Source organism: Electrophorus electricus, chromosome 8, assembly GCF_041902795.1.
Source record: "Electrophorus electricus isolate QZ-2024a chromosome 8, ASM4190279v1, whole genome shotgun sequence".
Lineage (NCBI taxonomy): Eukaryota > Metazoa > Chordata > Actinopteri > Gymnotiformes > Gymnotidae > Electrophorus > Electrophorus electricus.
In genome coordinates, this window is record NC_137504.1 from 33,432,501 (window position 1) to 33,447,500 (window position 15,000).

Here is a 15,000-nt window from a genome sequence, read left to right on the forward strand (position 1 = left end):
CTGCGTATGCCCAGCACATGCGTCCGTGTGGCAAGACCTACAGACATCGGACCCTTTTACGAAGGTCAGTAATTATCTGTGCTGGCAGATTCATGGTGACTCGTGTTGACAGTGAAGCTACTGTCAAAAACACACATTTCCACACAACCAATGAACAAGTCACTGTGTGTGCCTGCATGTTTATACGGTCTGTGTGTGCTCTTAAAGGTGTCTGGCGCACGCACACACACACACTGAGTGTATAACGTCCTTTTCCACAGCAACCTAGACATTTATTATTATGTGTACACCTAGGAATCAACCCCGTGACCCTGGCGATGTTAGGCACAGACCCTATGAACCTGGCGTTTCTAGGAACTGACCCTGTGACCCTGGCGGTGTTAGGAACCGACCCTATGAACCTGGCGTTTCTAGGAATCAACCCCGTGACCCTGGCGGTGTTAGGAACCAACCCTATGAACCTGGCGTTTCTAGGAATCAACCCCGTGACCCTGGCGGTGTTAGGAACCAACCCTATGAACCTGGCGTTTCTAGGAACCGACCCTGTGACCCTGGCGGTGTTAGGAACCGACCCTATGAACCTGGCGTTTCTAGGAACTGACCCTGTGACCCTGGCGGTGTTAGGAACCGACCCTATGAACCTGGCGTTTCTAGGAACCGACCCTGTGACCCTGGCGGTGTTAGGAACCGACCCTATGAACCTGGCGTTTCTAGGAACTGACCCCGTGACCCTGGCGGTGTTAGGAACCGACCCTATGAACCTGGCGTTTCTAGGAACCGACCCCGTGACCCTGGCGGTGTTAGGAACCGACCCTATGAACCTGGCGTTTCTAGGAACCGACCCTGTGACCCTGGCGGTGTTAGGAACCGACCCTATGAACCTGGCGTTTCTAGGAACCGACCCCGTGACCCTGGCGGTGTTAGGAACCGACCCTATGAACCTGGCGTTTCTAGGAACTGACCCCGTGACCCTGGCGGTGTTAGGAACCGACCCTATGAACCTGGCGTTTCTAGGAACCGACCCTGTGACCCTGGCGGTGTTAGGAACCGACCCTATGAACCTGGCGTTTCTAGGAACCGACCCCGTGACCCTGGCGGTGTTAGGAACCGACCCTATGAACCTGGCGTTTCTAGGAACCGACCCCGTGACCCTGCTGTTCATGCAGACTGCTCTTTCTAGGTCACCAGCACCAGAACCTACTGAACCCTGTTACAACCTGCAGAACCTTGAAGTCACATTCATTTCACGTCGTCATTTTCGGCATCCACAGCAGATAAAAGGTCGGGGAGATACACATTCCATGCCACCCGATCTACTCTGGCACAGAGCTGTTCCCAGAATTCCACTCTCGCGTTGGCATGGGAGACATCTGTAGGGAATCTCTCTCTCTCGATGCTAATCACATTTTTAGAAGAACAATTTTGTGTGTGTGTGTGTGGGTGGGTGGGTGTGGTAAATGCGTCTATGAGCGTCCACACACACAAATCTCATGTCAGTGATTTTGGCAATATGTAAAATATTTAACCCGCACATGCAGACCCGCAGCTGTACCGGGTTTCTGTGTAGCTGTGGACATTGTCCAGGACTGAGGGGTTGTGGGGAGTCTGATTACACCATCATATTCCCTGTCGATCTCTCTGTGTGTGTGTGTGTGTGTGTGTGTGTGTGTGTGTGTGTGTGTGTGTGTGTGTGTGTGTGTGTGTGTGTTAGTTAGAATCTCACTATCAGACCTGGTTACCTTAAACCACTAAACCCCAGACAGGCTGGAGTAAGTCACACACACCTCATATGTGTGTGTGTGTGTGTGTGTGTGTGTGTGTGTGTGTGTGTGTGTGTGTGTGTGAAGTATACGTGAACCGGATGGAATTTCTGTTGATAGTCAAAACCCCAAACATGTTGTAAATACACATGTCTAAAACCTTTATAATGACATTAACAATCCATGTATGCTGTATGTGTAGGGCTGTGTGTGTGTGTGTGTGTGTGTGTGTGTGGGCCTGGTATGGAGGGGTTTGGTGTGTGTTTAGATGTTTCATCTGTGTGTGGTCAGTAGATCTGACAAGTCATCAAACACTTCACTCTTAAAATGTCAAACAAACCCCACACATCTAACAGTTCCAGCCAAACTGAATGTGACCTGGTCTGGAGCTTCACTGGTGAAGTCTCACCTCAAACCTCTCCAGTCTGTGTGTGTGTGTGTGTGCATGCCTGTGTGTGTGCGCGTGTGTATGTGTGTGTGTACTCGGTATTGCATCGTTGTGGTGTTTGTTTTGGCACATCACATGCCCAGGTGTGGTACTGAAATTGTAGAGCCGTCTACTTGAGCCAATCACCACACAGGTAGCAACAAAGCCAAAACCACCTGCCAATCAAATATCTTTACCAACCAGAGCCAGAAGCCAATCACTGCTGTGGAATGTAGAGATGGAAACATAAGATGGAGAGGGGGAGATGGAGAGAGAGAGGGGGGGAGAGAGAGAGAAAGAGAGAGAGAGAGAGAGAGAGAGAGAGAGGGCATTGGTGACATAAGTAGCATATTTGTTCAAATCAGTTCATCTTTTCCTGAACTGAACACCACATTAAAGGTCTGAGGACAGACCACATGTTTCTACAACACACACACTCTCACTACCTCACTACACAACACACTCCAACCCCCACATTCTACTGCCCCAGCTCACACCATCTGCAGCACACACACAGAGAGAGAACCACACCTTAGACTCTCCCAGGAGCCAAACACTGACACACTCCTAACGCAGCTACTTTACAGCAGGAGGAAAACACCCTCTGGACAGGAGATGACCTCAGCAGCTGGTGATGTCTTTCAAGGAGGTCACCTTGGTTTGGCTCAGCCTGTGCTCAGGGTCACCAGTGTTCAGTATCTCTGCAGGCTGAACACATCTCTCTCTTCCTCTCTTTTCTTTTCGTCTCACGTTTGTCTCACTCTGATCTCCCTCATTCCCGTGTCCAGCATCACACACACGCACACACACCTGAGCGCTTGGAGCGGACGACGCCTGTCTTCTCTGCCGACATCCCCCTCTCTGTTCGGCCCTGCGGAGAGACGGATGGACAGATGAGAGGAGACAGAACACAGTCGGACACGCCCAGCACGGAGACATGGAGCTCCAGAAGGATGACTACAGACAGCAGCAGGCCAGAGTAGGGTGTGTGTGTGTGTGTGTGTGTGTGTGTGTACGCTTGGTGCTGTGTTTAGTAGTTTGGTGCAACCCAACCTCTACACCCAATCTACCGTCATGTCGTATTGTACTGGCCTACATGCACGCACACACGCACTCACTCACTCAAACACTCGCTCACTCATCTTTGGAGAGTATACAGCTGGGACAATTCACTTACACTAATGAAAACTTAAAAAAAAAAAAAGTCATACTAATCACTTTCAGAACTTCAGTTATTGTGTGTGTGGTGTGCGTGTGGGGTCTGGGCCAACAGTAGCCTCTCGTATTTATATTTATTTGGACATGTTTCCTGTTCAACCTCTTCACAAAGCTGCTGAAATGTTATTTTATGGAGTGAAAAATGTGTCCTCTCATTAGTGAACTCCACCCACCCCCCAAACATGCACGCACACACACGCATGTACGCACACTGTTGGAACTATATCGTGCGTCACTTAATGTGCCGTTAAGTCATCACCAAGGTCATTCCTCAAACGTGTGTGTGATGTGAGCTTAAACAGTCTAGCTACTGTTTACAGACCGAGGTAGTGTGTGAAATAAGGCCATGACCTACACACACACCCACGGAACAGAATTAGGGACCGGGGTTATCCAACTCCCCGATACTCGAAGCTTAAATCTCGGTTCGTGATATTTTGATGTGAATTCCAGACTGAACAGAAGCGTCTCGGAAACACTGAGAAACATGGAGCTGTGTGACAGAGCCGGTGTGTGTGTGTGAGTGTGAGCGTGCGTGTGTGAGAGTGTGAGTGTGTGTGAGAGAGAGAGAGAGAGAGAGAGAGAGATGAAAAGGGAGAGAAAGCGACGGAAGGAGAAATGTGGGATGAAGAAAAAGAATGAAGGCTAAAACAACCCCTGACAGACCTTACCAAATAAACGCCATAAAACCACTACAACCACTGTAAAGGCTGAATGATGGAATTTTCGCTTTAGCACGGGAACAGTCCCTTAAGAACCTCATCCACAAAAGTTCAGAGGTCACGTCCGCCCCTTAGGCTGGAGATGTGAGCCCGCTAATAAAAGTCATTAAAATGCTCTAGGAACGCACACAAGAAAAGGTTTTGACATCCATTACACCAACTCATCAGCGCGGGCTGGGGCAGGGCCGTCAGGCGGAGCTGATAAATGTGGAACGTTCCAGAAGGTTGGGATAAATACTGCCAGCATTGATTACTGTGTTTGATAGTTTGGCAAAGTGACCAACCACAGAATGACACACAAAAGACACGAATACGCGCGTGCTGATTGGCCCACCAGGGTTTGTTGCCATGGGGGACCACAATTCTACGAGGGCCAAAGAGAGTAAACAAAACAACAAGTTACAGTGAGATATAAGAGTCACACACACCGAATGCAACCAGAATCTTTAGTAAGGTTGTTTGTCTGTTTTTTTTAAGTCTCCACACCTTTAAATCACACTTTTTAACTTCAACAAGACATAAAACCCTCTCACTTTAAAAAAAAAAAAAAGACAGACTATCATGTACACAAGCACACGCACGTCTCACACACGCTAACACACACACACACGCACACACACACACACACACACACACACACACGCTAAACACACTCTGCCCTGTGGACAGAGCTGACCTCTAGCAGCTACACTGGAGCCAGTTTTGAACTCAACTTTTCCAAGAAAAGAGCGGAAACGCTGGTTTGGAGCTCCAGGTCCATTTGGTTCGTGATCGGCTGGATTCTCCAGTCATCGGGCCAGCCAGACATTCCATACTACAAACAGGAACAACAAACCCAGAAGGGACACCAGTGCACATGTTCTCCTGTCTGTCTCTTCTGGCAAATCAAGGACTTTTTCCTGGTGTGAGTAACCAATCAGACACATGCTAACAGGTTCTAGAAACGTCTGTGTCATGCAGGAGAAAACTGCAACACAAGTTATGGTAATCATATTCACGGTTGAGAGCTCTGGTTACCATGGAATATGTGCACTCTGGTCTAGACTGGCCCTCGCTCTCACACACTATAAATACTAACACACACACTACTCAGTACTCTACAGATACTACATACACCACACACACACACACACACACACGATACTATAAATACTAAAAACACACACTACTCAGTACTCTACAGATACTACATACACCACACACACTAGATACTATAAATACTAACACACATATTACTCAGTACTCTACAGATACTACATACACCACACACACTAGATACTATAAATACTAACACACATATTACTCAGTACTCTACAGATACTACATACACCACACACACACACACACGATACTATAAATACTAACACACACACTACTCAGTACTCTACAGATACTACATACACCACACACACACACACACACACACGATACTATAAATACTAAAAACACACACTACTCAGTACTCTACAGATACTACATACACCACACACACTAGATACTATAAATACTAACACACATATTACTCAGTACTCTACAGATACTACATACACCACACACACACACACACACACTAGATACTATAAATACTAAACACACATATTACTCAGTACTCTACAGATACTACATACACCACACACACTAGATACTATAAATACTAAAAACACACACTACTCAGTACTCTACAGATACTACATACACTACACAGACAATATAGATACCACACACACACTACTCAGTACTTTACAGATACTACATACACCACACACACACACACTAGATACTATAAATACTAACACACATATTACTCAGTACTCTACAGATACTACATACACCACACACACACACACTAGATACTATAAATACTAACACACATATTACTCAGTACTCTACAGATACTACATACACTACACAGACAATATAGATACCACACACACACACACTACTCAGTACTTTACAGATACTACATACACCACACACACACACACTAGATACTATAAATACTAACACATATTACTCAGTACTCTACAGATACTACATACACCACACACACACACACACACACACACACACTAGATACTATAAATACTAACACACATATTACTCAGTACTCTACAGATACTACATACACCACACACACACACTAGATACTATAAATACTAACACACATATTACTCAGTACTCTACAGATACTACATACACCACACACACACACACACACACTAGATACTATAAATACTAACACACATATTACTCAGTACTCTACAGATACTACATACACCACACACACACACACTAGATACTATAAATACTAAAAACACACACTACTCAGTACTCTAGATACTACATACACTACACAGACAATATAGATACCACACACACACACTACTCAGTACTCTACAGATACTATACACCACACACACACACACACACTACTCAGTACTCTACAGATACTATATACACCACACACACTACTCAGTACTCTACAGATACTACATACACCACACACACACACTACAGATACAATAAATACTAAACACACACATACTACTCAGTACTCTGCAGATACTATATACACTACACAGATAATATAGATACCAAACACACACTTTACACAGACACTACACAAACAATACACACACTACACTAATCTCTGTGAGGCATAGCATCGTGGTATTCTCTGGAGAGTGTAGTGTCTATCATAATCTATGATAATGAATGATGTTTGTGTGGAATGTGTGTGTATGATAACTGGCTCAATTCTTGGGACCGTATTTGGTTAATTAGCCAAATTACAGTATGTTAGAGTATGTTCTTAACCATTGGTGGAAACACGATGTCACTGGACACACACACAAACACACACACACACACACCCACACCCACACACACACACACCCACACCCACCCACACCCACACCCACCAGTTCCAGACCTTGTCCAACAGTGGTTTCAGCACGTTCTCACCTTATAGGTAGTGCGTTTCACTAGCTAGCAGCCAGTGCCTTGCACACACACATGCACGCACACAGCTGGCTCTGTGGTCTCTCATCCACACAGCTGTAGCACATATGAGGTTTGGACCAGACACGCAGAGATACGTACCCAAACACACACAGATATACAGAAACATACTGCTGCACACGCACACGGAATACACACAACACACTGAAACTGATTAACCCTGACTGTCTTCATAGACCTTATTTTATGCTCATCTTCATCTGGTCTCTTCTGACTGCCCCAAAAGCCCCAGAGTCCCCTGCCCCCGGGGCACCCTCGTCTTCCTCAGGGGAGTGGTAGGTCACCTGTGTTCTCATTGTACTCGTGAAGTCCCAGCGTGACAAATCTCACGTACGAGCTTCTCTGCGCTGGATAGCAGAGGGTTTCAAAACCAGTCTGTGGATGAAAAAGTCATTCTCTCATCAGTTCAGTATGTGAAGCTAATATTAAAACACCAGGCTAACAATCAAGAAAAGGGTTACAGAATCCACCCAGAGGTACTGGAATTAGTTTTTCATGTTATTGTACTGACTGGATAATTAAACTTGTAAGTAATAAATACACTTGTAATGGCAAATAATTTAAATCATTCAGAAATAACATTTTAGCTGGGACCAATTCTTTCTCTCATGTGTGCGCACACACAAAACTTGGGCAACAGATCAGTCAGTTGCATTTCCAGCAGAAAACAGTCCAAAAACATCTGTCTGTGTATAGCCGTGTCAAAACACACGTGCCATACACACAAATTGGGAGGCTGCTAAACAGAATGATTCCCGCCTCCCCATAACCCCGCCCCCGTCCTATACCCTATAGCCTCATGCAGATTCCCTTCTCAACCATCAGACCACAAAAACGTCCATCACAACCTCCAACCCAAAAATGATGTCAGAAACTCCATTCCGAGAACTTGCCAAAAGATCTTCAGAGCCCAAAACTGCCCTTCCCAACCGCAGACTATTAAACCCCCAACCCCAGGAGTACCAATCCTCCGACATCAGATGACCAAACCTCCAACCCTACAGTAGCAACTACCCCGACCCTGTAATACCAATCCCCTAACCCCAGGGTACTAAACCTCTAGAGTACCAAACCCTGAAACCCATACTACCTAAACCCAACCTCAAGAGTAATAAGAGTAATAACAACTTTGGACAACCATTTGTGATTCTCAACTCATGTTTTTAATCTGACCTGATCTTGCAGATTCCTCCTTTGCAACATAGGAAGGATTCGGCCCTTTCTCTTCCAGGAAGCTGCCCAGGTGCTTGTGCAGTCTCGTGTGATCTCAAATCTTGACTACTGCAACTCGCTACTTGCTGGTCTTCCTCTAAGAGCCATCAAACCTCTACAACTTGTCCAGAATGCAGCAGCACAAATGCTCTTCAATCTTCTGAAGTTCACACGTTACTCCACTGCTGCGCTCCCTTCATTGGCTCCCTGTAGCTGCACGCATCAGATTTAAAACCTTGATACTACAAAGCCAAAAATGGACCAGCCCCTTCATACATGAGGTCAAAGGTCAAAGCCGGATCTGTACCTCGAGTACTTCGAACCTCAAGTACGGCTCGGCTTGAAATACCGTGCTTCAGGTCTCATGGACGACAAGCGTGGAGACTATTTTCTGTCCTGGCTCCAAGATGGTGGAACGAACTCCCACTGGCTGTCCGGACAGCAGAGTCCCTTGCAGTCTTCAAATGCAGACTGAAGACCCATCTGTTCGTGGAATATTTAAATGACCACTGATCCTAGGCCTATGAAATACATACTGTTAAGTGACTGAAATTCTATTGCTTATTGTCTGGAATTGTTTGATATTACACTTATTGTCTGATATAGAGCTTGTTTATTTCACACTTCTAGTCATCAGCAGTGATCACTATTTCTACGTATTCTAGTTCATTGGTATATTGGACTCTAACTTACTGTACTGGCTAGGATGTGCTCTATGAGGAAATGACAAAGCAGTTTTGTAAATCACTCTGGATAAGAGTGTCTGCTAAATGCTGTAAATGTAAATAATCCCCCCCAACCCCCACACTATGAAACTCCCAACTCCAGAGTACCTAATCCCACACTGCCAACTCCACAATACCAATACCACAACCCCCATCCTCAAAGTACTGACCCCACCAACACCAACTACCAACCCGAGTAATAATCCTCCAACCCCTGAAAAAACCTTCCAACCCCAGACAACCAATCTTTTCAGAAGCACCATCCAAACCACCTCTGGAAATGCTGCCCTCAAAAAAGAAACCACACAGTCATCACGAACAAAGCCTGTGGCTTTGGATCCTCCAAGACACACACACATACACACACATATACACACACACACACACAAATATTTACTCAAAACTCTGGATGGAAACATGCAAGTGAGGGAATGCAGACCCTTCCAAGATGTTTTTCAGGGATTCCATAACTGGGTGTGTGTGTGTGTGTGTGTGTGTGTGTGTGTGTGTGTGTGTGTGTGTGTGAGAGTGTGAGAGTGTGTGTGTGTGTGTGAGAGTGTGAGAGAGTGTGTGTGTGTGTGTGTGTGTGTGTGTGTGTGTGTGTGTGTGAGAGAGAGAGAGTATACACATGCGTGCGTGCATAGTATGCAAACCGAGACGACTTCAAACCAAACTCTTGGCATATTTAGCAAATGGTTTTGAGACAGAATGTACTTGCCCAAGACTGGGCTTCTCCCTCTCTCTCTCTCTCTCTCTCTCTCTTTCTGTTCTTCGCTCTCTCTCTCATTTCATTGCCATGAATAATGTCTTTTATAATGTTTTATTTGCATGAATGTGGTTATACAATTTTGCCAAACAATACAAAACTTAAATGTAAAAAAAGGGGAGAACATAATATTTAAGAATACAATCAAAATGTTTTTAAAAATTAAATAAATGAAAGAATAATCCAACAAAAAACTCGACCAACAGAGTGACTATATAAAAGTGGATCACCTGCGCTAACAGATGTCACTGGTTCTGTTTCCTCATCCACTAGAACAGCAAGTTTACACAAAGAAAACTGAACAAACATTTTCTTAAATTTTTTAAAACAATGTTGGATGCAGACGTGCAGGTTACAAACGTAATTCTGCTCTGTGTGTGTGTGTGTGTGTCTGTGTGTGTGTGTGTGTGGTTACAGACCCCGTTCTGCCGTGTCGTGTGTGTGTGTGTGTGGTTACAGACCCCGTTCTGCCGTGTCGTGTGTGTGGTTACAGACCCCGTTCTGCCGTGTCGCGTGTGTGTGTGTGTGGTTACAGACCCCGTTCTGCCGTGTCGCGTGTGTGTGTGTGTGTGTTTACAGACCCCGTTCTGCCGTGTCGCGTGTGTGTGTGTGTGTGTGTGTGTGTTTACAGACCCCGTTCTGCCGTGTCGCGTGTGTGTGTGTGTTTACAGACCCCGTTCTGCCGTGTCGTGTGTGTGTGTGTGTGTTTACAGACCCCGTTCTGCCGTGTCGTGTGTGTGTGTGTGTGGTTACAGACCCCGTTCTGCCGTGTCGCGTGTGTGTGTGTGTGGTTACAGACCCCGTTCTGCCGTGTCGCGTGTGTGTGTGTGTGGTTACAGACCCCGTTCTGCCGTGTCGCGTGTGTGTGTGTGTGGTTACAGACCCCGTTCTGCCGTGTCGCGTGTGTGTGTGTGTGTTTACAGACCCCGTTCTGCCGTGTCGCGCGTGTGTGTGTGTGTGTTTACAGACCCCGTTCTGCCGTGTCGCGTGTGTGTGTGTGTGGTTACAGACCCCGTTCTGCCGTGTCGCGTGTGTGTGTGGTTACAGACCCCGTTCTGCCGTGTCGCGTGTGTGTGTGTGTGGTTACAGACCCCGTTCTGCCGTGTCGCGTGTGTGTGTGTGTGGTTACAGACCCCGTTCTGCCGTGTCGCGTGTGTGTGTGGTTACAGACCCCGTTCTGCCGTGTCGCGTGTGTGTGTGTGTGGTTACAGACCCCGTTCTGCCGTGTCGCGTGTGTGTGTGTGTGTGGTTACAGACCCCGTTCTGCCGTGTCGTGTGTGTGGTTACAGACCCCGTTCTGCCGTGTCGTGTGTGTGTGTGTGTGTGTGGTTACAGACCCCGTTCTGCCGTGTCGTGTGTGTGGTTACAGACCCCGTTCTGCCGTGTCGTGTGTGTGTGTGTGTGTGTGGTTACAGACCCCGTTCTGCCGTGTCGTGTGTGTGTGTGTGTGTGTGGTTACAGACCCCGTTCTGCCGTGTCGTGTGTGTGTGTGTGTGTGTGGTTACAGACCCCGTTCTGCCGTGTCGTGTGTGTGTGTGTGTGTGTGGTTACAGACCCCGTTCTGCCGTGTCGTGTGTGTGTGTGTGTGTGTGGTTACAGACCCCGTTCTGCCGTGTCGTGTGTGTGTGTGTGTGTGTGGTTACAGACCCCGTTCTGCCGTGTCGTGTGTGTGTGTGTGTGTGTGGTTACAGACCCCGTTCTGCCGTGTCGTGTGTGTGTGTGTGTGTGTGGTTACAGACCCCGTTCTGCCGTGTCGTGTGTGTGTGTGTGTGGTTACAGACCCCGTTCTGCCGTGTCGTGAGTGTGTGTGTGTGTGTGTGTGTGTGGTTACAGACCCCGTTCTGCCGTGTCGTGAGTGTGTGTGTGTGTGTGTGTGTGGTTACAGACCCCGTTCTGCCGTGTCGTGAGTGTGTGTGTGTGTGTGTGATTACAGACCCCGTTCTGCCGTGTCGTGAGTGTGTGTGTGTGTGTGTGGTTACAGACCCCGTTCTGCCGTGTCGTGTGTGTGTGTGTGTGTGTGTGGTTACAGACCCCGTTCTGCCGTGTCGTGAGTGTGTGTGTGTGTGTGTGGTTACAGACCCCGTTCTGCCGTGTCGTGTGTGTGTGTGTGTGTGTGGTTACAGACCCCGTTCTGCCGTGTCGTGTGTGTGTGTGTGTGTGTGTGTGGTTACAGACCCCGTTCTGCCGTGTCGTGTGTGTGTGTGTGTGTGTGTGGTTACAGACCCCGTTCTGCCGTGTCGTGTGTGTGTGTGTGTGTGGTTACAGACCCCGTTCTGCCGTGTCGTGTGTGTGTGTGTGTGTGGTTACAGACCCCGTTCTGCCGTGTCGTGTGTGTGTGTGTGTGTGTGGTTACAGACCCCGTTCTGCCGTGTCGTGTGTGTGTGTGTGTGTGTGGTTACAGACCCCGTTCTGCCGTGTCGTGTGTGTGTGTGTGTGTGTGGTTACAGACCCCGTTCTGCCGTGTCGTGTGTGTGTGTGTGTGTGTGGTTACAGACCCCGTTCTGCCGTGTCGTGTGTGTGTGTGTGTGGTTACAGACCCCGTTCTGCCGTGTCGTGTGTGTGTGTGTGTGGTTACAGACCCCGTTCTGCCGTGTCGTGTGTGTGTATGTGTGTGTGTGGTTACAGACCCCGTTCTGCCGTGTCGTGTGTGTGTATGTGTGTGTGTGGTTACAGACCCCGTTCTGCCGTGTCGTGTGTGTGTGTGTGTGTGTGTGGTTACAGACCCCGTTCTGCCGTGTCGTGTGTGTGTGTGTGTGCGTGTGGTTACAGACCCCGTTCTGCCGTGTCGTGTGTGTGTGTGTGTGTGGTTACAGACCCCGTTCTGCCGTGTCGTGTGTGTGTGTGTGTGGTTACAGACCCCGTTCTGCCGTGTCGTGTGTGTGTGTGTGTGGTTACAGACCCCGTTCTGCCGTGTCGTGTGTGTGTATGTGTGTGTGTGGTTACAGACCCCGTTCTGCCGTGTCGTGTGTGTGTATGTGTGTGTGTGGTTACAGACCCAGTTCTGCCGTGTCGTGTGTGTGTGTGTGTGTGTGGTTACAGACCCAGTTCTGCCGTGTCGTGTGTGTGTATGTGTGTGTGTGGTTACAGACCCAGTTCTGCCGTGTCGTGTGTGTGTGTGTGTGTGTGGTTACAGACCCAGTTCTGCCGTGTCGTGTGTGTGTATGTGTGTGTGTGGTTACAGACCCAGTTCTGCCGTGTCGTGTGTGTGTATGTGTGTGTGTGGTTACAGACCCAGTTCTGCCGTGTCGTGTGTGTGTATGTGTGTGTGTGGTTACAGACCCAGTTCTGCCGTGTCGTGTGTGTGTATGTGTGTGTGTGGTTACAGACCCAGTTCTGCCGTGTCGTGTGTGTGTGTGTGTGTGTGTGGTTACAGACCCAGTTCTGCCGTGTCGTGTGTGTGTGGTTACAGACCCAGTTCTGCCGTGTCGTGTGTGTGTGGTTACAGACCCAGTTCTGCCGTGTCGTGTGTGTGTGGTTACAGACCCAGTTCTGCCGTGTCGTGTGTGTGTGTGTGTGTGTGGTTACAGACCCAGTTCTGCCGTGTCGTGTGTGTGTGTGTGTGTGGTTACAGACCCAGTTCTGCCGTGTCGTGTGTGTGGTTACAGACCCAGTTCTGCCGTGTCGTGTGTGTGTGTGTGTGGTTACAGACCCAGTTCTGCCGTGTCGTGTGTGTGTGTATGTGTGTGTGGTTACAGACCCAGTTCTGCCGTGTCGTGTGTGTGTGTATGTGTGTGTGGTTACAGACCCAGTTCTGCCGTGTCGTGTGTGTGTGTATGTGTGTGTGGTTACAGACCCAGTTCTGCCGTGTCGTGTGTGTGTGTGTGTGCGGTTACAGACCCAGTTCTGCCGTGTCGTGTGTGTGCGTGCGGTTACAGACCCCGTTCTGCCGTGTCGTGTCGTGTGTGTGTGGTTACAGACCCCGTTCTGCCGTGTCGTGTCGTGTGTGTGTGGTTACAGACCCCGTTCTGCCGTGTCGTGTGTGTGTGTGGTTACAGACCCCGTTCTGCCGTGTCGTTTGTGTGTGTGGTTACAGACCCCGTTCTGCCGTGTCGTTTGTGTGTGTGTGTGTGGTTACAGACCCCGTTCTGCCGTGTCGTTTGTGTGTGTGTGTGGTTACAGACCCCGTTCTGCCGTGACGTTTGTGTGTGTGTGTGGTTACAGACCCAGTTCTGCCGTGTCGTTTGTGTGTGTGTGTGGTTACAGACCCAGTTCTGCCGTGTCGTTTGTGTGTGTGTGTGGTTACAGACCCAGTTCTGCCGTGTTGTTTGTGTGTGTGTGTGGTTACAGACCCAGTTCTGCCGTGTTGTTTGTGTGTGTGTGTGTGTGTGTGTGTGTTTACAGACCCAGTTCTGCCGTGTTGTTTGTGTGTGTGTGTGTGTGTGTGTTTACAGACCCAGTTCTGCCGTGTTGTTTGTGTGTGTGTGTGTGTGTGTGTTTACAGACCCAGTTCTGCCGTGTTGTGTGTGTGTGGTTACAGACCCAGTTCTGCCATGTTATGTGTGTGTGGTTACAGACCCAGTTCTGCCATGTTATGTGTGTGTGGTTACAGACCCAGTTCTGCCGTGTTGTGTGTGTGCGCGCGTGTGTGGTTACAGACCCAGTTCTGCCGTGTTGTGTGTGTGTGTGGTTACAGACCCAGTTCTTCTGTGTTGTGTGTGTGTGTGTGTGTGTGTGTGTGTGTGTTGACTTCTCTCTCCCTCCAAGTTAGTATTCAGGCCCAGTCGAATGAATACTTAGAAATTATTCTATTATTATAATAACCCATTATTGAACTATTAAACTATTGTTAAACTATTAGAATAATAGTTTAATAGTAGTTTAGAATAAACTATTTTTAACTAGTATTGCGCTAATAATTATAAACTATTATTGTATTATCGTGTATTAAACTATAATTGCACAAAGATACATATGCAAACCAGGTAATGACAAACAGTAATATGATGACGTGATTATACGATCAGTGGTGGAACAATACACTCATTTACACTTTTATCCACAGCAACTTACAACTATGACTCAGTACAACTTGAGTAATTGAGGGTTAAGGGTCTTGCTCAGGGACCCAGCAGTGGCAGTGTGGTATTGGTGGGAACCAGCAACCTTCTGATTACAAGTCAAGGACCTTAATCACTAAGACACTGCCCTG

The 15,000-nt window shown here is 47.8% G+C and overlaps 1 protein-coding gene across 3 annotated transcripts in view; it reads right to left on the minus strand.

The window, feature by feature from the left end:
* The window catches only part of eda (ectodysplasin A), a 40,537-nt gene that overhangs the window by 5,999 nt on the left and 19,538 nt on the right, over nt 1–15,000 (minus strand). For all 3 annotated transcript variants that reach the window (XM_035527410.2, XM_035527409.2, XM_035527408.2), the window contains exon 2: nt 2,998–3,058. In XM_035527410.2, coding sequence (XP_035383303.1) covers nt 2,998–3,058 — 61 coding nt within the window. The remainder of the gene's footprint in view (nt 1–2,997; nt 3,059–15,000) is intronic.